Consider the following 24,237-nt stretch of genomic DNA (forward strand, 5'->3'; position numbering starts at 1 on the left):
TGGCGGGGTGGGGGGGTGTGGGTATCGGTCTGTGCCAGAACTGGAATATGACAGGTATGCTGTGGAGGGAGGGGTGTCTTGAAATATGTTTTAAACCACATTATCTGAAGTTCAAAGCCTTAAAGTGATGTTAATACTGCTAAATAAAAGGTTTTATGTCCTAAATAGCTTGTTACCACTTCATCTAATGAATTCTGCAGTCTTCCTGGTGCCTTCTTCCGCACTGATTTGTTAGCCCATGTGTACAGACTAGAATCGTTGTAGATCCACAGATGATTACATTTACATGTTTATTTAAGCTGGAAGTGCTTATTTTGAATTCTAAATGGCATTAGTTGACTTTGATAGTTAGTTTTAGTTGTTTGTTTTGCACTGGAAGACGTGATATTAAACATTTGTTAGGGTATAGTTGTAGTCATTTGTTCTGAAGCATGTTATGTCAGTGTATTATATAGCTACATTTAGTTTTTCTTTCAAGAAGCCAACACCTACGATATTCTCCACTGGCTAGCATTGAACCATATAGTGGGTAAGAGGAGATGAATGGTCCAGAATGAGAAATAAGGTGGATGGTTTGAATAGAAAGCACAAACCTTCAAAAGGAATGAAGGTGACAGAAGATCTACTAGTGAAGGAATACCAAATAGCAACAGAGGATGCAGCAGACAATTGATCATATAAATGGCGGCAGAGTAAAAAGTTTCAGGTCGTATTGAGCCATCATTTAAAAGTGGAAATTGCATCCAGTTCTAATAAACAACAAAAAAGTGGGGAAAGAGGAAGGAGATCAGGTTTTAGAAGGGGAAATGAGGGCGGAAGCACAGAGGATGCGCTACCATGAGAGGCCAAAAAAAGGGAGAGGGCTCCACCCCCCCAAAACTTTTCCATGTTAATTAGGTAATATAAAACTAGCAAGAACTCAAGACAGCAAAAACAAAAGCTGGGTGAAAAGACGGTGGAAAAATAGCACACTCTAATCAGTTAGAAGTGATTAGATCCACACTTTACCGCGTGAGTATGCTGAGAGGAAGAACTAGCAAATAACAGATGCATTATTGATGTGACATATTAGCATGTTAATGCTTTATCTGCTGTTTCATTGTTCCATCACAGGTAAAATTAACCTAATGAATCTTTCGCACAGTTTTGTGCAGAGACAAGAAAATCCAGGGCACAGTTCAGAACTATTCTCTGTGTTACCACATGTTTGGAGTGTCACTTCACTTGGCAGCATCTTCATCAGTTTTACTATATAGTTTATCCAAGAACATTCCATCTGTGTGTAGAATCTGGAAAAATGCTGCAAAATTTTAATCACCTCCTTTTTTACATTATCATAGAGCATCTGGCAGAATTAACATGAATGTGGTTTTGCGGCATTAACTGTGACACTGGATTTTCTGGTCGGGACTTAATTTCTGTTCTTTTGTGAAACTCAAAATAGTTTCAGTATTAAAAATGTTGAAAACTAGTGTGTGTATCATGTGAGGTTTTAATATTCTCAGCTTTTTTTAGATTTAGCTGTAATATTAGTCCTGAGATCAAAAGCCCATGTTAGTCTCAGTCATAAGCCCTTTTCAGACATGCACTGGAACCCTGAAATTCAGGCTGTGAGCTGCTTCTTGTCTTCATCATTGGCAAAAAAGTCATTATTAGTCATATTTTGCCACATTTGCCATATTTTGTTAAAGAAACTGAAACTGATTGAGAGTGTATGCCTGTACAGTGTGTATACATAAGTGAAAGAAGTTCATGTTGACCCTGCAGTTACAACCAATTTGCTGTGATCACAGTGACAAGTGTCTCCATATGGATATTTAGTAATTAGCTAAGAGGAGATGGAGAAAGGTTGGAGTTGGTGGAGCATCAGAGGACCTGTCAGAGAGACCCACTCGTCTTAACTCGCCCCCGGCCACCTGCCCCCCAGAATCTGTCTGGAGGCTTGTCTGCCCTCCAGGTCCCCATCCTCACACTCGGCTGCTCCAGTTAATTGAAGCCACTTGAGATCAGTCAGAGGAACTGGATCTGCAGCCTTTAGCAGACCACAGCACCCACCTGACCTGCCAGTCAACACTTTCAACTGCCTGCCACTCACAACCACATCCCAACATTGATTCCAGATAGTTGCGTAGTATACACCCAAACCTACCTCACCAGGTCCATTCCAGTTGTCTAAAACAGGTTGCATTTGGTCCAGTCAGTTTTGAACTCAGTTTAAACCCTTGTGCTTTTAGTTTCTTCATTCCCTTTCAGGAAACTGGGAGATGTGGAGCTCAAGTGAACTGCAAGGTATTTTGTTAGTAGTTAGAGGTTCATCTATGAAAGTGACCCTGAAATGTAGTTTTATGGCTGCTGTCGTATAATACAGTACATATGCTTGAAAAGTCAAGCACAGCAGAATGAACCAAAGGGCACAGGTGCTCTTAAGATGCATTGAAATAATTGTGATACAAGGCTTTTTTCAAAGTTTTTGGGACATTTTATTTAGCAAACAGTTTCAAGAATGCAGACAGGAAGCGGAAAAAGAGAGAGGGTATGACAGACAACAGCGGTCCCCAGCCGGAACTGTGGTCGTTGCATTTATGTGGCATGCACTTTAACTGTGCTGCTTCCAGGATGCTTCAAATGGCACATACACTGAAGGAAGCGCACAAGAAGTGGTAAAGCTCACTGCAAGTAAAGAACCAAGACTGCAAGCCCACAAGGCTCAGCTGACATGATGTGAATTGCATTTGGATTAGTTTGGTTTAATTTGCCTCACCCATGTCTTTTGTTGATCAGTTATGGGTGAATTGAAAATTGTCATACAAGCAACAAAGAAACAGCTTGTCCCCTGATATAGACCAAAACAAGATTTGCAAAGGCCATAAAGGTATTAACAGTGAAGAATTGTTTTTTGGCCAGAGATTGAAGTTAAATGCATGACCAGAAAGTCCTTATACCTTGGTTGTCTGTCAGTTCCTTACCAAGTAGAGTACTGTAAAAGGGGAATTTTGATTAGACATGGGCAGATTTGGGCAACTGAAACTACTCGGTTAGGTTGAGGAAAAGGTGGCGGTCACATTTAAAAGAAATCAAGTAGGTCCCACGCTTTGCTGCTGAAAGAGGACATGTTTATATTCAGTTATTCAGAGGTTGTTTCTGAGACAGAACATAAATTTATGTAAGAACTTGAACAAACCAATGGTGTCATTTTATGGCAAGAACGTCTCCCAGGACAGTTCTCCTGGAAATTACAAGTGGCTCAGAGTGGCACATCATCAGGGAAGATGCTATACTGAAAGTCCAGCAGGTGATGAATGTCACTGCAGCACCCTGCTGTCCTAAGAGGTAAAACTTGCTGATCTGACATCCTGCAGGAGTTCCTCAGTGATAAATACTTTACTCTGAAATGCTGTTCGCTTCTGTTGGTTCTGCAGTGCTGCTTCCCATAACACCGAACACCGGGAATGTGTGAAGTAGAACCACAGGGAATTTTGCGACAACCCGCTCATTTAAAATGAGAAGTGGAGCTTGTGCATTGTTTTAAATGCCAGGCTTCTCCTCATTTGGTGTGCTTTCGTGTGCAAGCCTTTAGTTGTAGCTCAGTCAGCTGATATTTATTGCTCAGCCATTACATACTCTGCTGCTGCTGCTTTAGTATAGCTTTGGTTGTTACCAGCATGAGTATGAGCAGACAGATGTGACAGCTGGCCAGCCATATGTGACAAGCCTCTTAGATCTTTACACCTTAATTATTTCTTCTCTTGGGACCAGTATTGACATTTTGGGTCTTAACATTCAGACCTTATAAACTGCCAGCCTCCAGTTGGCATTATCTGTCTCTTGGCAACCTCCAAGCAGACAGAGAAAGGTGCTTGATAACTCCTCATGGCTAAATGTGTGCCTGTCAGCTGTTGTGAAATAGGTGCTTTCAAATGTGCATCAGTGTTATAAAAATCATTTTCGGTATACAGTTCACTGTATATTGAGAAATATCTCAGTGAGACCTTTCTTTTATTTGTTCTTAATGAAGTTCGAGGGATTTTTATTTCTTCATTTTGAGAAACCCTTAGAGATTCACTGTGATTATAGGCTATGCAATTAAAATCGACTCTGTGACCGGAAGTAGAAGTTATTATTTTAAACACTGTGTCTGTACATTTTCACCATAATATTCGCACAGCTCCAATAATCTTATTTATCACATTGCGTAAGTGCTACTCACAGGGGTGAAGGCAGCTCTGTTATTCTGTCTCTGAATCTTGTCTCTCAGTTCCCCTGTCTGTCTCTCTCACCTGGGTCATCACACACCTTCTCATTTCTCTTGTTATCCCCGGTTCTAATTTAAGTTGCTGCAGCAACCCTGTGGTTCCCTCCACTTATGCCTTCTCCTTTGTCTCTCTGAGCTCCTTATTAAGTGTGACAGAGCTGGTTAACCATTGTTTTATTTATATTTTTTCCTCTGGGCTACTTTTCAAGCGACCACACGTCTTGACTCTTGACTAAGTCTGCTTTGCCTTTTTTCCAAACTGTATCTTTCCTTCATTTTATTTCTTGCTTACTGGTTTAATTTCTTTCTGGCTTGCTTCCTTATCTATCCTCCTTTCTTGTTTGGTTTCAGCCAGACTGTTTTTTTATGACACCACAGACCGCCCTTGTTAGCTATCACTGGTCACTCAAGGACACCAGGTGGACAGCCACTGCTTATCTAGTGGAACACTTGGATGCAGATTGGTTTCCTATGGGTGTCTTGTGTGATTTGCTTGCTTTTAAGCAGATCAAGTTTAAATGGAGTTCAGCCAAACTCTTGTTTTGTAAAATTTCAGTGAAACACACAATGGATGAGAATACACATTTGTGGCATACCTTGGGGATGCACAATATTGATTGATTTCCAGTGACGTAGTTCTAAATTCAGCGTTTATTTGAGCCACAATTTCTACTTTTATTGCAGTACCACCAGATATTTGGTTTGTATATTTTAACTGTAATGCTTGGTGCAGATTTAGGACTTTCATTCTGTCAGGGTTTGGTACTAAGTGCTACATTGTTTTAGTGTCTCTGTTTACTAAAAGCAGCCTCAACTCAAATTTAGAAGATTCAACTTGTCCTAATATTTTTCCCACAGCAGGTACATTCCTGAAAGCTTTTCTGTCAGACGCTGACTGTTCCAGTGTTGCTTTAGAGGTATATTAACTAAGATAATACACATCGTCCGATGAAGTGAAAATAGCACAATACTTGATGTCTCTCAGCTATACTACCTCTTCTCCAAGTCAGTCTGCCACCTACAGCCCTTGTGTTATTATCTAGTAGAGGGTTTGTGGGGGGGAATTTCCCCCTATCCTCTTAAAATCTGTGCTCAGAGAAGCGCATGAAATTATAGATGATCCATCGCACATCCGTACTTCACTCACTATGTTGCTCTTCTTTTCACAAATACCTAACTGATATACTTTAGATATTGTAATAGCAACAAGTGACAACGGATGTCTAAAACTGCAGTTGTTCACGTTCTTAAAATCAGTGCTGCTGTTTTGGGCTGAATATCAACAACAAGAAATGATTCCAGAATGGAACGCTTTACATGCATACTCAAGTAGATGATGATATCTCACAGTCAAAACTACACAGAAATATTTGAATTAGAAAATTCTTTCCATGACTCTGAACAAAAACTCCTTTACTTAGTTACTTCTTCGAAACAAGTCCATTTTGTGTTTCTGAAGTTGCAGGGACAGGAATCTGATTTGTTTTGATATCTGCCTCACTTGTTTGCCTATGTTTTTGCAGATGCGCTATCTGTCAGGGCATTTTTGCTTCCTGTTGTCTTTATTCTGTTTTTCTCAGGTCACAAAACCTGCTTGTTTATTTGCCTTTCTCTCATATTACCTAATGTACGTTTGTTAGCAACTCTCATTATCCCTGTGCCTTTATGGTGTGTTTTGGTGTTCACTGTGGTATAAGATTAATGCTGTCTGCCTCTCCACTGCTGTGTGTTTTACTTGTCTTGCTTTCTTTGTTTACCTGACTCCGTCCCTCCGTCCATCACTGCCTGTTGTTGCCATCATTTTGACATCTGCCGGAGCACAGAAAGGCTCTCTGCTGCTTTTGATTGGCCATTCAGAGATTGGAATGTGCCTGCCTGACTCAAATGACTTCATTAGAGAGTGATAATCTCAGTGGCAGTCTCGACCAAAGACGGCCTGATGTGACAGATTTGTCAGGGCCGTTTAGACAAAAGATGAAACAGGTGGAATACTTAACATGAGTAATTTCCAACGGTGCTATAGGTGGAGAAGATGGGTTTTAGGGCTGTAAGAGCGCAGGAGTGCTCTCAGAGAGGGTGAAAGAGAGGGAGATGAATTAGGAAGGCTTGGATTCACAGCATAACTGTTGGTTACGCTCCCAGATTCACTGCAGAGATCTGAAATGTCACTGCGTGTGTGTGTGTGAGTGTGTGTCTGTGGTAGTCTAGCAGCTTTATCTGCCTGGCATTTCCTGCTTTCAGAACTGACTACGGCACCAGGCACCATCTGATGACAATCCAAAAGGCTCAGGACTGCAAACAATATTGAGGGGAACACTTGTAACCTTAACATGAATTAGGAAGGCTTTGGATTTGGATGATGACATACGGGGTTTGTCACTTTTACTAACGCCAGCAGTTATTTTGTGGCTGTTATCTTAATAGTGCTATGGGAGTTCAGATTTGATTCCTCCATTCTGGCTGTTCTATGAACCCGTGTGTGCAGGTAATGAACTGATGTCAAATCAGACCTACTGCCTGATTAATACAGATGATATGACACATTCACAGATGTAGAGCGTCAGCTTGTGGCTGCAACTTTGCAGTCTTTTCCACTTTTACTACTGCAAAGATAGAGGTTGGCATTTAGGCGCTAGCAGCCACACACAGACGATGACTGCAGGCACTCAATGCCCAATACTATCTCAGGGTCTCTGGCTTTTTTTTTTTCTGGGAGTAAATACTAAAAATGTCACCTGAAAATTATATGTAAATATTTAAACTGTTGAAATTGTAGTGTATTTAATACCATGTATTTCCTCAGAAGAAAATTACATTCACCTAGAACCACATTAAAATACCATACGCCATTGATGTACTTTTTATTATGCATAATTAGCTAAAAATGTGAGAAACCGGTGAGCTACTACCAGTACAGGCTTGTATTACTTAAACTAAGTTTTGCTGACAATTCTCTTTTAAAAGTTTCTTAATGCCCCATCTGACCAGCAGTATTTTTGTGCCTAGTATTACTGGCATATCCTTTTTTTGCACTGTTATTTTTATTAATTTATAGGCCTCACTGTATAATATATGTATTCTTTAATGTATAGATAACAATGTATAAAAGGTGAGGAGATCACTTGTACTTTTAAGAGATGATCCATTTTTTATGAACTTCACGGAAAGCATTTAAAATTCTCCTTGAATACAAATGAATGACTGTGTGTATGTGTGTGAAAGTGTGGTAATTGGGAGGCAGAGTGACGTTGGGGCACAGAAAGGAGTAACCCTTGTCGTACCAAGTGTAACCAATGGGTAGAACTGAACTTATTAGTGCAGCTACCTTTCTTTTCCTTTTCCTTCACTGAAAAGAGCAACAGCAAAGCAATAAGACAGAGAACACTGTGTGCACTTGTCTCCCATTCTCCAAATCTCCTCAGCAGTCTGTGGTGCTGGGTTTCCATACAGTATTTTTATTTTCATATATTTATGTGAATTCTGTATCTGCAGTGAATGGTAAGGAATGGAAAATCGTCTGATAAAACATCTTTTATTGGTTGACAAATTACTGGATAAATAGGGAGATTGATGCTTTCACTCATTAAATTAATTGTACAATGGCTGTGGTAGTGTATTACATTATTACCAAGTACATGCTGTTTTCAACTTTGGGTGTTGAACCATGAAATACGGCTTCACATCAGTAAAGAATAACCACTTGCTGTGTATTTATGTGCTTCTGAAGACTTCACACCTTTCTTGTTGACATGTATTCTGAGCTTCTGCATTCACTAATACAATTTATTCACCTCAGTAGAGCAGATTGAAATAGGCCTATTGCATGTTACATTTTGCAGCATTTCAAGCATAAGTTTAGAATTTGCTTGACTTTTGAGTTCTTGTATATGTGAAGAGGAATCAAGAGGGCTCAAGGCCAGATTTTTTTTTTTTTGTTGTTGTTTAGAAAAGGCTGGACAGGTGCACTCTTGAGGTAGTTAGGGACACAGCCAGGGGAGTGAGAGGTGTATATGCTGTTGACTGGGGGAAACCACATCCTAATTTAGAGAACATCTCATCAAATTCACTAGAGGTGGGTGGTAACTGACACAAACTGTCCACTAGTTTGTCAGCAAAAACTGGGGTTAAATAACTGAAAATGAGAAGATTGGAACAGGATTTATGTATTGTAGAAATGTTAGACTTAATGCTGTTGGTGAAAAAGGCAACAAACACCTGTTACTAAATGAAACAGAACCATTTACAGCTGGTGGGTTTAGAGTGTGATAAACAATATTAAGAAAGGGTTTTGAGACGATGCCTGTTAGCAGCAGTTAAAGTGAAACAGTCTTTCACTCTCCCAGACCCAGTCCTAACACACACTTACAGTAGGCTATTTTGTCATGTCAACAGTGATGTGCCATCATCCTGCATGTCTCTTAAGCATGCAATTTGCAAGACCATTATTATTCTGAAATACAGGACATCTTTGACAGGGGACACATTGGTATGGTGGCTGTAGATTGAGAACAGACAGTCTAGCCAGGTAATGCCAGCTGATGTATTCAGAGATGTGAGTACCTACTAGCAGACCAACAGCAGGCAGCTAAGTCTCAGGCCTACATGTAAAGCCGAGACAACGATAAGCTGCAAAGAGATGCTCTGCAGGCTCCATGTGGCCTCACTATATATGGGTTATGGAAACATTGTGGTTTGGGTTCATATTACCTCTTTGTCAAGGTTGGGGAACCTAAATTGTCATGGTTATGAGGACAGTGTCTTAGTCATCTAACAATTGTGGTCATGGATAAAACCAGCATTGACTGTCTGTAGGAAATGGAAAATCTAAATGTGTCATTTTGTAGATGCACTCACCCCCCTCACAGACTTTGTTGCTCCTCCACTCCTGATGGTACAGTTAATTCCGTCATTGCTCTTGAGAGGGCAGCCTCAACAAAGGATGACCCAGGACCACAGTGGTTACAGTGACCCTGTACGGTGGCTGTCTGCCTCAGTGGTTCCTGGTGAGTGGTCTCAGATGTAAGCTTCTCCAAGGAGGAGGAGATTAAAAGTGATATTTGGTAAGAAACAGGAATATTGAGTTAGGCTGTTGTGTGGAAGAATGCCAGTTTGAACCCCTCCTCCCACATGGCACTAGGCTGCTCTTGAACCCCATATTTCAGCACAATGATATGCATGTATAACAAGTTAATAGTTTATCTTAATTGGCTCCTGTTCATTCTGTCTGTGTGTGCATGAATCCACTTGGGTTTGAAGTACTTTATGCTAATGGAAAGACCAACAGTTGGGACACATCTACGTAACAGAAAGATGTTTGATTTTCATTGATGGTCTTCCCAGCTAGCTCTTTTGTCTGTAGAGACAGATGCAGTTTGGGTGTGTGAGAGGATACTAAACAGCTAAATGGGTGGTTTGGTAAACCTCGCTCCCACTTTGGTTTCTGTATTTGAGAATACATTAGAAAAAATCATTCTTTTTGTTTCCCTTTAATGGATTCATATCAGGTTTCCCCGCACCACTCCTCCTTTTTTGTCCCTCCCTTTCCCACATGACTTCACTTGACATCTCACAAATTCAGTGACTTGTACTGCTGTTGCCACTGTTGATCAGTATAATGGTTGGAGACAAAGAAGGGAGGATATGTTGAGGAGAAAATGGAGAATAAAGGGAGTAAAAATTCATTGTGTCTGACAATGTGCCCTTATTTATTCCCCCACTCTTCTCTATACTGTATATTAAACATATAATAATTAATAATTTACTGTACAGTAAGATTTCAGACCATTTTACTGTATATAACTTTGTGGAACATAAATATTAGACACAGAAAACCGCTCCTCAATAAAATGCCTGAATGTAAGTATAGTGCACCTGATTGTGAATAGGGAGTGATTCTTTACACAGCACTGCAGTGGAGGGGGACGGTGAGGGGAAGATTAAATTGTCCCTTGCGGAAATGAGCCTTTATACGTATCTGGGGATAAAGAGAAAGCAGTTTTACCTAAGGCAGCATTCCTGTGCCAAAGCAAGTTGACATGATTTCAAACTGTAATTAAAATGGAAAGCAGCATGAGGAGGAGGTTGGTGACCAAAGTCTGTCGTAACCTTTATGCTTGGAAATCGATTTGTGCACAGTGCTGCGTTACTGTGTGAAATGTCATCACAACTACAAGTCCTGTTTTCCAAATATAGAAATATTAGACTGTATTGCATTGTAATTATTGATAATTTTTTTCAAGCCCTTGTATGAAAAACAAAGGTTGTCTGTCTTCATCAAAGAGTCATTACTCTTCTACATGCTACGTTGCTATGTACTGTTTTTGAGATGTAAGAAACAGTTCGTATTTCAGAACAGATAACGATCTTTAAAACCCCACAGCCTGTTCTTGTCTCATTTTGGATCAGGCTTTGGTCTATAAAAACTGTAACCTGTTGGCATATAAAAACACTGACTGAGTGCATACATGACGTCCAACACCCTCTGAGAAAAGAGAAGGATCAGAAGAGATTAGAATAGCGGAGGGGATAAAGATAGAGCTAAAGACAGGCTTTGTTTTTGGTCCCCTTACGAGCCAGGGCTGCTGCTAATTACCAAGCTCTCTGGTCCTTGCTAAATGTGTTTGAAATCCACTGGATGCAGATAATTGAGCTGGAAATGTGTTACATGACAAAGTCACTCTGAAGGACAACCACTAAAAAAGGCCGCCTCTACCCACCAGCTTTTTTTTTTTTTCCTGTCAGGGGTACTTTTGAAAAAAAACTCAATGATTCATTCCACACTGTTTGCCTTTGTTGTTTGTTGAGATTGAAGCTTAGGGAATGTGTGAGCCACCTATTGTGATAAGCTATAGTCAAAACTGAGATAGGGAAGTGGCAGATGTGTCAGACGGGCTTGTGTTCTCTTGTTGCTGAAATAATTGCTTTTAGCCTTTAGTTTAGGGATGTGAGCTTCTAAAGGTCCCTCACACATCATCATAGCAAAGTAGAAGAATGCTTTATAGCCACAGGCTGATGTATCTGCCCATGCGTCTCGAATTTTCTCTCAGCCAAGCAGTGGCTCATACTTGAGGTTTTGTATAGCCTAAATCTGTAATTGATGTCAGCGCTTCATATGAAAATTGATTTACTGACTTGGATACATAGATCCTGAGCAGCGACGGGCCTCCCTTGAGAATGTCGAAGTAAAGTGAAAACAGGGTGAAGGAGAGACTCCCTGTCATTCTATTTGCATTTTAATTATAAATTGCATCATTGCACCCAGTGCGTTAACAAAACAACCCCCTCCCCCTCCATTCACTCCTCCCTTTTGCATCAAGCTCCACTCAGTTCATAAGAATGAAAAGTCATGCAGAGAGCCCTCGCAGGGCTGAAAATAAACAGGGAGGCTAATATGTAAGAGCACATCAGCACGGTTGTGTGGAAGGTGCAAGAAGCTTTACTCCAGTGCAAGTGAGCGAACACTGTTGTACGCACAATGTTCTCCGGCGGTTTAGTTCAGAAGAAAAAGAAGAAATGCACTGTCAACAAAGATGTTTATTTTGATGGTCTGACAAACTGTGCTGTGTTTCAGTAATGAATGTCTGTGTTGGAGAATGAGAGAGTGCTGGGGACCTGCTCCAGCCACTATCATTTTGTCATGCAGGAAGCACTTCTCTGTTGTTATCTTATCTACATGGGCCCACTGTGGGTTGGCTGCCTGCCTCAGAGAGAGAGAGAGTGTGTGTGTGTATATATATGTATATATATATATATGCTAGTGGTTTTGACTTTCTCTGCTGCATGTGTTTGTCATGTGTTTGGGCAGAAGTATTGGTAGGTTTAGTCACCTAAGTGTGCTGTGAGTAGAGCGGGCTAATTGACCATGTTGGAGTAGCTGTGTAATGAAAATCTGAAAGGCTTTAGATGTGGGGCTTGAAGCTGGATTTTTTGACAGGGTGGCCTTGTATTTCCTTACACATAGGGCCTCATTTGCAAGGACTGTGTGTGTGTGTGTGTATGTAAACCACAAAGAACTGTTACATCAACAGTACAGGACCTTTAGAGGGCTGTGTCAGCCGACTGAGACCTTTATGTTTCTGGCAGGTTGATTAACTGAATATGTAATATTGGATGTTTATAGCTGACTGTGCAAATTATTGAACAAGTATGTAAATAGATTGAATGGACTGAAACTGACCGTGGTAAATCCATTTGTTTACACAGACCTGAGGTTCAACATTTTGACCAAAGTAAATGATGTGTAAAGATGATTTAAACATATACAGTACAGTAGGTGAATGTTATGTTGAGGAAGCTCTTTTGTTTGTGTTTGGGTTTAGAGCTGAACCTGCATCCTACGACGCTGAGTCACACAGAAGCTGTTAAGCTCTGCAACATGAGAGCAAAGCAGAGATTTGAGGAACATCAGAAAGGACACCTCACATTATTGACATGACTTATGTTATTTTTGTTATCTTAGCTGCAGAAATGAATTTTTTTTTTCAGTTTTATATCTTCTAAAGAAGGAAGTGGGTTAAAAATGAGGCACTAAAGCAGTAAGGAAGGAGTGTGGCGTTGCATGGTTCCATAACAGTTTTGACTGGGATTAAGATGGAAAACGGGGGGTTTAGGTGATGGTTTACAAAGGGAAGAAAGAGACAAGGAGTTAGAAAAGACAATCAATGATTATGTAGGAAGATGGTGATGTTGTTTCACCAGAGTTTGCTCCACGGTTCAGCGAGCAGCCTCTGTTTCTGCCAGCGCCTCTTAATCCATCACACTTCTTGCATCCCTGGATCTGACCCAATCCAGTGTCTGCCCTACCTGCTGCCAAGTTTGCGCTCAGTCCTATGTGCACCCACTGTTGCTGGCGTTCTCTTATCCATGTTTTCACTCTCTTTCTCTCTGAGTAAGTGCCAGGGCTATCAGCACTGCCTCGGGCAAGATGGACAGACACTGTTTTACAGCAGACGTGGTTTCATACATGCTTTGCAATCAGTTTTGTTCACGTGTGTGTATTTTTTGCTGAGACCTGAGAGGCAATTCCTGCCAGTCCTGCCGGCAGCTTCTCATGTAGTTTCGATTTCCTTACTGTTCATGTCAGACACACCTCGGTGCCACTTTCTTCTCTCATGAGCATCTGCCTTCTTCTTTCATGACCGTCTGCTTTCCTCTCTCCTGACCGTCTACTTGTCTCCTGCCAAAACTCCTGAATCTCACATAACAGAGTTGGAATCACTTCTTTCATATGATCCCTGTGTGGGTGCTTAATTGACAGCAAAAGCACCTCCAGCCAGCTGTGTATGATTTTTATAAATGGGGGTCAGCTGTTTCACTTTTAATCAATTTTACTGTTCCCCCAAATGCATCTGCACATACTCCGTGTAAGCATTCGCTGAAGCTTATGTCTGATTTTAATGGAATCTTACCTTATAATGAACAGGCTTCATTGAACATCTGTCAGATTTTTCACCAGAGCTGGAGGGAAGAGGGTCACAGTGATGAGGAAAGAGGAGCTCAGGATCGACTGTAAGCTGTGGAAAAGTGAGCTAGCATGTGGGCATTTGATTTACATTCAGGAATGGGTCACATGTGCTCAAAGCTGCAACACTCTGTCACTTAGCCTCAGCTTTTTGGCATGATTTCAGCCTTTGTAGTCTGTCCCTCTAAACTCTGTAGCCTGTCTCTGTACCTCACTGTTTCACTTGCTACCTATTGTTGACAAGGTGACCCTCTAAACACTCCAGGATTCCTGTTGTGATCGCAGCTTTTTCTGCTTCAGCCAAATCACACCGTTCCACTCCCTGTCCACCTGGTGGCGGTGTCTCAGCACCATGCTGGTCCTTTTCTTCTCCTCCCAGCAGGAAGTCAGGCCCTAAGGGGGAGGCTAGTGGGTGGTTCTGTGTATTTGATGTTTCCCTTTAGTTTTGGAAGTTAAAAGGAATTTAGATGGAGACACATCTGTGTGCGCGCCTGGTATTACTCACACTGTGGGGACTGATACTTGTTTACATACTCCCATTGTGAGTACTTGAACCTTCTTGTGGAGACCAGATGCTGGTCCCCACCATTTAAATTTTAAAATGTCGACTAGGTTTAAGGTAAGATTAGAGTAATGGTTAAGATTAAGCAAGTGGTGATTATGATTAAGGTTAGGTTATGGTCATTTCTCCAGGAAATGAATGTAAGTCAATGCAAAGTCCCCACACAAAATGAAAATAAACGTGTGTGCGTGTGTGTGGGTAAAAGCTTATGTGTATGCGTGTTAGGCTTTTTTTTCTCTTTTATAATTAATTTATTTCTGCTTAAGAGAGCCTAGACTCTTTGCTGCTAGTTCTTTCATGTTGGCTTGTGACTCTGCCCTTAGGAAGATGAAACAATTTGTTTTTCACTTAGTGATAGTTAAGTTCAGACAGCAGCTTCACGATCAGCTAGGCCAAAAGAAAGGAGAACCTGGAGGTAGTTTGCGAAAGCCACATAGGCATACAGGTGTAGGCTAACCCCTCACTAGTTACTTCAACAGTAGCTCAGCCAAGTCCACTCTGCAACACTGCTACATGAGCACTTACTAGGCCGAGGTCCTTGAGTTAATTGTTCACCATCAGCCAGCCAGAAGACAGAAGGAAAGTGATGATGTGAGTCTAATTATATGGGATTACTGCTCCACATGCATGTGGATATGCTGTTGTTTAATATTTGACAGTTTAGCATTAGTACATTTGCATTCACTTGTACTTAAAGGCAGGTATAGATCTAAAAATGGCAGTTTAAATTTTTCTGTTTGCAGATTTTGTTTCTGGTGTGTAATAAGCATTTATAGTTTCATAGGCCACTACTGAGGCTGTGGATGCTTAGGTCTGTTAGATTCCATGTCAGTCGTTAACACTACAATTTTAGTAGATAGTGTTTTTATAAACACCAGGAAAGGTTTTGTGAAAGTATGCCAGTAAGTGTTTTTGTTTTTGCACAAGAGAACAACTGTAGTAAAGATTAGAGTACCATATCTAAATATGGTATAACATATTGAACATAACTCACCTAAATATGCATTGTCTTCACAGACAGATTTGCAAGTTGGGATGGCTGTGCAAGTGTCATATGCATCACCAGCTATTCAAACTGTTACGAGTACAGATGGAAAAACAAATGAGCAGAAATGTGTCCTCAAGTGTAAATATGCATTGTAAGCTGTTCATGTTATTAGATTTGCAGATGGAGGTAACATATGCGCAGAAATGTATGGTATTACCATGTACAACCATTATTACCATGAACAGAGCATCATGATTTTATCCAGTGTGTCATGAGCTTGTGGTGTGGTTATTGTATTTGGTGTGGCTTTAGTGGCCTGGTCAACATCTGGGCAGCTGGCTGCCTCTAATGTCACTCTGTGATGTAGCATCACCTTGCTTAGCTCTTGTTTATACAGGAGAAGTGAATCTATCTGTCTCTTGGTTTGTCTGGTGTTGAGGTGTGTGACAGAGAGATGGAGGGAGATGGCGGCTAGACTGGCAGAGAGAGAGCAGAGTGTCTTTCTGTAATGAATATAAATGGGCGGCAGGTCTCACTCTCCTCATCTGCCTCCCTTCTCCTGTAAGCAGGTATGGGGCCGAGGATGTGGAAAGAAGGAGGCCCGCCCTCCTTCCCTCCTCTCTACTTTATTCACACACTTGCAGTATTGTACATACAGAACCCACCCAGATGCATACAAATGTCTTTCTTGCTTGCTTTTGTAGTGATTACTCTGTGGTCTTCATGGTTCCAGTTCAGCCGAAACAGCTGGAACCATGAGAATCTCAGTGCTAGGAAACCTCATCATAGTGTTGTCAAAGAAACTGTGTCTGCTTTCCTGAGTTTTGGGTGCTGGGACAAAGAGACAAAATATTTTGATAATTCATGAACATGTATTACCACATCAACAACACTAGCAACCGGGGCAACAGACATGTAAGAATCCAGCGTGTCGAGCATAGCAAATAATTTACACACCTGTCCAGCATAAAAAGAGCCTTTCTAATCCCAGAGCTCTTTCCATTGTTGGAAAGAAGTGTTTAGGTTTACATGTTTCTTCAGCCTTGCCTCCTTTTTCACTTTGACTTCTTCCTCACTGGCTGTGCTGCTGTGTTGGCTGTAACTGAAAGCAGTGGAATTGGTATTTATCAGCCATTTCTCTCTCTTGGCTGCACAATGATGTTATGAGTTTCTGAACTCCTTGCTAGTGTTGTGTCATTGGAATCTGTTTCTCCATCGAGATGTTTCCCCTAACCTGAACCTTAACCTTATCCTAACCATAACTGCAGAGAAGGGCGCTACTGGAAGCAGGGTTTTATTAGGGGAAACGCATCTTGACAGGCGAACACATTATTACACAAGACCAGCTCTTTCACCCCCCTCTCGCTCTGCAGATGTGCACAAACAAGAGTGCTACTAGTTCACAATAGTGAGTCCTAAAGGGATCTTCAATAAAACATCTTACACTGAGTCCAGTGGTTATAAGGCTGTGGCAGATGCATGCATATAAATGTATATTGCCGTAGTTTTATACAGATAAGCTTGTTGCTTGTACCTTGTAACTGCCTCCTGTAACACTCATTAAAACTATGTCTATTTCGATACAGAAATGAAAGTCTAGGCTTAAACAAAGCAGTCAGTTTATCAGTATGCAATTTTAAACTCCGCTTGTGGTGGCGAAAAACGCAACTCCGAAGAATGATAATGTTGCTCCCTAACTGCTAAATATGTGAGAAACTGTGTCCGTGTCCTAACAGTGCAGCATATCAGTTAAAGGACAGCTTGTTTCTGTTGCCCCCAAGTGGCCAAAAAATCTGTCGTTAAATGGAAAACTATTGTCTGGTTCCATCTTCTGAAGTGTGAAGATTTGCTGGCTTCTATCATTTTAAAATTTGTATCTTTGTGTTTTGGACTGTTTGGTGGACAAACAAACAAAACAAAACAAAACAAAAATCCAAGATGTCACCTTGGGCTGTCACTGTGGTGGTCAGTGTTGCACGAGTTCTTCTTTGTATATAGATGAGTGCTCATGAACACTTATACCGTTTAATGAGTGAAAAGCCATGCTGTAAATATTATTTTTGTAAAGTCCACGATGTTTAATTGTTTAGACTTTGAGGGAAGGTAGAAATTCCAATGCAATTCAAAAATAACACAGCCCTCAAAAACTGTAGTGTTGCATTCCAACAGGATCTGATGGACCTCAGTATTCACTGCAGGGTGTTTGTATGCACTATGGGTTATTGACAGTTTTTAGTTTGCTGTATTTGCTGGAGATAAAATTAAGATGTATACTGTATAGAACCAGAACTTTTTTACGCTCTCACATTGCTCTCTCAGCACTCTTACCCTCATCCTAATTGCTGCTGCTTTTCATCCCACCTAGGAGGTGCCGGTGGAGCCCAAGTTGCTGCAACAAACACTATAACCTATTGCCTTCTTACTTTCTCTTTTAATAGCTTTTGGGGGAGCACAGTCTTTGTAAATCTCTGCCTGGCATCCACTGTAATGTGACAACATTTACAGTATTTTATTTTTGCCGAGTACATTATCATTATTATATTAGTTATTTTTCCTATTCATCAGATGATTCCCAAAACAAATGAACTATCTGAAGACATTTCTTCTGAGAGACTGTCCAATAATTAGCACACATCTCCTCAATCCCTGAGTTGTTATTGCTGATCTCCTCCCGGTGCTTTGCTCTTGATGTTTGTCATGAAAAGGATGAGGGGGAAAAAAAATGTTTAGCTTTATTCTTGTTAAGTGTCATCTGGGTCTATTTAAAAAGACGTGAGGCTGTTGGTAATGCTGCTAGTGTTGTCATGTTTTCTTAAATTGATTCCCTCTTATTACTTGGCCTTCATGGTGCTCTTTAAGGAATAGGATAGAAGAGAAGGACTTAGTAAATTTAGCTTCTGATACTGTGTGCTGTGAAACAAAGCCTGAATGATCACACACATGCAGATACACACATGAAATCCTATGTACACTGTATGCCCTCACTCACTCATATAGACTATAATTAATTACCAGGAAGTCTCAGGTAATTTAAATTGCAAATCAGCACAGCCTTGTTCTCCCAGCTTTTGTGATTAATATTTTATTGTTTTACTGAACGAAAATGCCACCAGTGTTTTTCATCAGATACAAATAATACAAAAGAAGAAAAGGTGGTGGGGGGGCTCTTGACTGAAGAAGATCAGATGCTGGCATTATCTCTAAACATTAATTAAGTCTTGTCTGGGTCTGGACCTGTCAAGGTCTGGGTGTCACCTCTCATGTCTGAAGACAGGAGACAGAGGTCTCTCTCACTTTTCACCTCTTCTCTCATTTCTCACTCTGTCTGATACTCAGTTTCTGCCAAGTCAGGTCCTGAAAATCTCTTTCAATCAGCCACTAATTAAGCAACTGAGTGGAAGGGTTTCTTTGGCAGGACATTGCGGGGATGTGCAGGTTGAGTGGGAAAAGCCGGATCCCTTGACCTTGTGATGACTTGGGTATGAAATGTGTGGAGAGGAACTTGAGAATAGCAGGGGATGGAACAGTGGAAATGAAAGATTTAGGCAGCAGAGAAATGAAGCTTTGAATCCGAACTGTTGCATGTTCAATTTTTCTGTTTTTTTCCCAATACGATTTTCAATTCCTTGAGACTCCTTCTATAGCAAGGGAACAAAAATGAGACAAAAATAATGAGGATGTTTTCCTTTGCCACAAAGAGAGAGGGTTAGGTGATGTGGCAGTTGCAGTGTAAATCACAAGAGCAATATTTCAGAATGAAAAATCCTGGGTGCCAGTGCTTGTAAAAAAACAACAACAAAAAAACAACTTTGACCTTCCTTAGCCTGCACTGGCTTTTTGAAAGTACTGAATGACCATGTGTGTGTGAGTACAGACTGGCAGCTTGAGATAAAGTCTTAAGTCTTGCCCTTCATTTAGTGCCACAGTGGACGGGTGCAGTCTGGTTGGAATCAGATGGCTGGCACAACACTCTGCTCCTCTCAAAGCAAAACAAAGACAAAACCATGTGCAGATAAAGGAAGGCTTCCCTCAGCTAAGCAGAGTGCACGCTGCTGCTGTGCTTTGAATGCTGTAGCCTCTTTTAAAACAAATGAATTCAATGCCCTTATGTTCTGTTTACTGGGAAATGCTGCTCATTTAGACTAACCATTCAATTAGGAATGGCCTTGACACACACAAACACAGACACATTACACTAAACCACACAGACAAGGTCACAGTTTTTCACAGTAATATGCTTCCTAGTTTGAAGTCGTACTTTAATGGCTGTGTTTCTGTGTCCCTACAGGGTGCCCGTAGCTTTTTGGAGTGTGGACACTGTGGCATTGGATTCATCTCTGTTCGGCTCTTCGTACACCAGGTGTTGTTTGACTGGTGGCCAACTTGACTGATTGTTGGCGCTCGCTTTCTCTACATACTGCAACCCTGGCTGGTGCTCTGGCCCCATTCAGGTTTTCTCTGCATCAAGGAAATGTCTAGAGTCCCAAGCCCCCCTCCCCCAGCGGAAATGTCCAGCGGCCCTGTGGCTGAGAGCTGGTGTTACACTCAGGTGAGGAGGGATGTATGAGGAAGGGTCTGTAATTGAATACATAACTTATACCAGTTACAGCTGGTTTAAGTACAACTAGTGGCAGAGCTTTAATTCCTGGACTCTGTACCATAGTGAAAAATGTTTAATATGGTGGTTTAATCAGTTTTATGTAAATGCATATTTTCCTGTGGTTGATTAAGTACACAATTACCACTGAACAGACTGGGGAGTGAGATCACTGATCCGATGTGTTATCGACCTCATACTGTACCTGAGGGCTGCTTGCAGCAGAAATATGTTCTTTGGTTTCCTCAGTGCGGGACATTAGCATGTTACTGCACAGAGAGCATAATATTGATAGTCCATTCTTTGTTGTTCTGTAGAGATTTTGTATAATGTTACTTGGAGCTGATTTAAGTAAGACTGATTAGAATTTTTTGAGTGAAAATCAACTGCATCGGTGCCCATTCTTGCTCTTTTGACAGAATGGACATGAACCAGATGTGGTTCTTTCCAGTTTCCTGACTGATTTGGTATTTTAAACCTACTTTGAGTTCCATAAAATGTGTCATCTTGGGTGCTTTCTTTCTTTTAAAAGTTACCTATACTGTAAAACTGCCTTTGTTTCAGCCATTGCTGTACAGGCTTTGCTATCATTGTCCTCTTAAGAGCCAAAGTAGATAAAATATGTCATTGATGATGTTTATTTCATCTCCTCTGTCCTTAAAAAAATAGCTTTTTTTCCTTGCTGCTTTTACAATATGCTTTCTTCTTTCCCTTTGTTTGTTGTTGGTGTTTATTAAGATCAAAGGCAGTATTGATGTGCGGTTTTGAAGTCCAGGCTGACCAAACACCACTTACCCATATAGAATAGATAGATATATAAATAAAGAGATCTGGTTTCAGCCCTTCCCGTGTCTTTTCTCCGCAGATCAAAGTGGTGAAGTTCTCCTACATGTGGACCATCAACAACTTTAGTTTCTGTCGTGAAGAGATGGGAGAGGTCATCAAAAGCTCTACTTTCTCCTCGGGAGCCAACGACAAACTCAAATGGTTAGTGAAGTCTGGTCATTGCATCTTTCTCATACTGAAGTTTCTAATCTCTCTTCTTTGGGAACATTTTCTCAAAGTCCTCTCTCAAGGAGTTTCCACGTGCTACACATTTAACAGGGAGAACATTGTTTTCTATAGATTAAATCCATTAGCATCCACGTGCTTTTGCTTCAGCGCTGTCTTGTGTGTGTTCATCATGTCTGGATGAGCACTGATGTTTACATGCACATGTTTGGAATAATAATCTTTTTGTAGCACTTTGTCATGTTTGAATTTATTCAAATCTGGTATCATTTTTGTTTCTCACATTGTAACAGGCTCAGGGTGAAAAATAAAAGCTGTATAAATATCAGGATAATGGTTTTAAGCATACCAAGATGGGGAAAATATTTAAAACTTATAGTCAGTTAACTGTTCAGCTTACTGTATGTTTTACCAGCTCTTTATGAAAAACAAAGGGGAACTGATGATAACGCCTTCTGTAGAAGAGACGGTGTCAGAAAATGGGAAAAGTCATTCATATCTCTTGTGTGGATCTCACTGAGGTAGTCAAAAAGCCCTGCAGTGGCACATTGCGAGAGGTGAATGAGATTTGCCCTTTGACTGTTTTACTTTGAGTTGCCTTCAGAATAGAGTACCATGAGGTCATATGGGCATCTGATCTAATGCTGATATTGGGAATAGTGCCTCTGTTATAACAGATGCATATGGTGGCTCCCATAAAAAAAAAAAAAAAAAAAAAAAAAAAAAAAAGTGTCATACTGCTCAGGCTTTCAGGGAAGCTCATGGAAGGATGTTCTCGTGTATCGTCGCATATGTATTCTCCAGATAGCATCCTCACTCCTCTGAGCAGGAATAAGACCTTTGGGATGTCCTTTAAGATGGCAGACTTCCGGGTCAAGCAAGGATCAAGGAGTTACCAACAATCCAATAAGAGAAATGGGACTTGTAAAACTCTGAGAGACTAAAAACTTATGGACTGAACAGAGTAAGGCTGTGATTCCAGCTTTGTAATAAATACCTTTTGCCTTTTAGCGATATAACATATATTTTAACAGATATATCTTGGATGGTTTCATGTTATGTAATGTAGCATGAATTGCAGAATCACTGGTGCTGAAATATAACTTACTGTGGGGAAAATTTCATGATGTCACTGCATTTTGACTTCCATGTCAAACCAGAATGAGGCACTGAGGCACAAGAAAGAGGTTGTGGATGAAATTGGTAGGTCTGCCTCCAAAATAAAGGAGGAAATATTTTTAGGAATATTTACATAATATGCCTCAAATACATTCATACTCACTAATAGCCTGACTGTCATCACTGGACAATGTTACTATAGCGCACCAACATTTAGAAAAGTGCTTCCTGTCTTTATGGTATGGTTCTTTTACTTTTGCCTAGGTGCTTGCGTGTGAATCCCAAAGGTCTGGATGAGGAGAGCAAAGACTATCTATCACTTTACCTGCTCTTGGTTAGCTGCCCGAAAAGTGAAGTACGCGCCAAGTTTAAGTTTTCTATCCTCAATGCCAAGGGAGAAGAGACCAAAGCCATGGGTAAGTCAAAATCACCAGGGCCTAAACAATCCTAACTGCTACTAACCAGCACTTTGAAACATGAGTCCTCATTTTCAGTATCTATAACTGTCTACCATTTCAATAATTTTCTTAATGTGGCATTGGAAATAAGTTGTTTCATTAGAATCTGAATCAGAATCTGCTTTATTGGCCAGGTGTGTCAGACACATGAGAAATTTGACTCTGGTACACTGGCTCTCAATGTGTATGTACGTATCCCCATGCAAGGGGCAAGTAAGCAGTAAACCAGCATAAGGCTGTGTAATATAACAAGATAAGCAGTATTAACAAGCAACAAACAGTGCAAACAATTCAAAATAAGCTGTATAAACAGAGAGTAAACAATGCAGACAAACAAGGAATGCTCATTGTGGAATGGGATAAGTAGGAATAAAAACAGAGTACTTAAAAGTAGAGACCTGTACGAATCTGTATAATCTGTACGAGGTATATTTACAGGTGTTACACTGAGGGTTATTGTCCAGTCATACTGTCATTGGTTAAGTGTTCATCAGAGTGATGGCTTGGGGGAAGAAACTGTCCCTATCCCTGGTTGTCTTGGCGCATAGCGACCTGTAATGCCGTCCAGAGGGGAGGAGTTCAAACAGATTGTGTTCAGGGTGTGAGGTGTCTGCAGTGATCCACTCCGCCCTCCTTTTGACCCATGATGTGTACAGGTCCTCCATGGAGGGCAGGCTCACACCAATGACCTTTTCTGCAGTCCTGACTTTTCGCTGAAGTCTGTACTTGTGCTGTTTGGTTGCTGAGCCAAACCAGACAGTGATGGAGGTGCAGAGAACAGACTCAATGATTCCTCTGTAGAACTGTATCAGCAGCTCCTGGGGCAGGTCAAACTTCCTGAGCTGGCGCAGGAAGTACATCTTCTGCTGTGCCTTCTTGGTGATGGTCCTGATGTTGGATGTCCACTTCAGGTCCTGGGAGATAGTGGAGCCCAGGAACTTGTAGGACTTTACTGCTGATACAGTGCTGCCAAGTATGGTGAGGGGGGGGTAAGGTGGGAGGGCTCTTCCTGAAGTCCACTGTCATCTCCACTGTTTTGAGCGTGTTCAGCTCCAGGTTGTTGCAGCTACACCACAGGACCAGCTGCTCAACCTCCCGTCTGTAGGCTGACTCATCGCCGTCTCGGATGAGACCAATGATTACAGTCATTAATGACAAACTGCAACCTGCATGGAAGTTACTGTTCAGCAGAAAACTAAGGCTTTCTCAAAGTTGAGAGTTTCAAAATTAAAAACTCTTGTCACACCTGTGTCTTTGGGGCCCTGAAATTTGTAAATGTATGAGGTGCTGGAGTTGGAGTGTGTCTAATACTCCAAATGTGTCTTATAATGTGAAGTATTGATAGCCATATGGGCTTGTGTAACCACTGCCGGTTGGATTCATTTCTGGTAAATATATAATTCCAAGAAGCGTGGGGCAATTTTGATTTTAATTAAAAAAGACCCAACCTTTTTACAAGTCTTCGTCCGCCTCTCTCCCCATTGATGAATTTGAAATGAATGCGCCTGCAATTCCTGGCTTTTTTTTAAAATTAGGTTATGTTATGGGGAGGATAAGCAAACTTGTGTGGAATTGAATTAGTGAGGGCCAGATGTGACCGCTTCCTGGTTATCAGGCCTTCTGGCTGCCTCCCCCTTCCCCAGTACCCTGCAGCATACTGTACAGGAAGCAGGGAGGAGGGGGTGGTTGGGAGGTAGGGAGAGGAGAGGAGAGGTGGGAGACGTTAAGTGTGTGTGAATCGGAGGCGAATGTGAATCTGTGTACAACCCCCTGCGGTGCAGGTTGTGTAG

The 24,237-nt window shown here is 41.1% G+C and overlaps 1 protein-coding gene across 2 annotated transcripts in view; it reads left to right on the forward strand.

Annotated features, from left to right (window-relative positions):
• The window catches only part of spop (speckle type BTB/POZ protein), an 87,589-nt gene that overhangs the window by 28,995 nt on the left and 34,357 nt on the right, over positions 1-24,237 (forward strand). For both annotated transcript variants that reach the window (XM_020605411.1, XM_020605412.1), the window contains 3 exons: positions 19,551-19,811; positions 20,725-20,846; positions 22,254-22,405. In XM_020605411.1, coding sequence (XP_020461067.1) covers positions 19,734-19,811; positions 20,725-20,846; positions 22,254-22,405 — 352 coding nt within the window. In that variant the 5' untranslated portion in view covers positions 19,551-19,733. The remainder of the gene's footprint in view (positions 1-19,550; positions 19,812-20,724; positions 20,847-22,253; positions 22,406-24,237) is intronic.

Source organism: Monopterus albus, unplaced genomic scaffold (genome assembly GCF_001952655.1).
Source record: "Monopterus albus unplaced genomic scaffold, M_albus_1.0 scaffold70.1, whole genome shotgun sequence".
Taxonomy (NCBI): domain Eukaryota; kingdom Metazoa; phylum Chordata; class Actinopteri; order Synbranchiformes; family Synbranchidae; genus Monopterus; species Monopterus albus.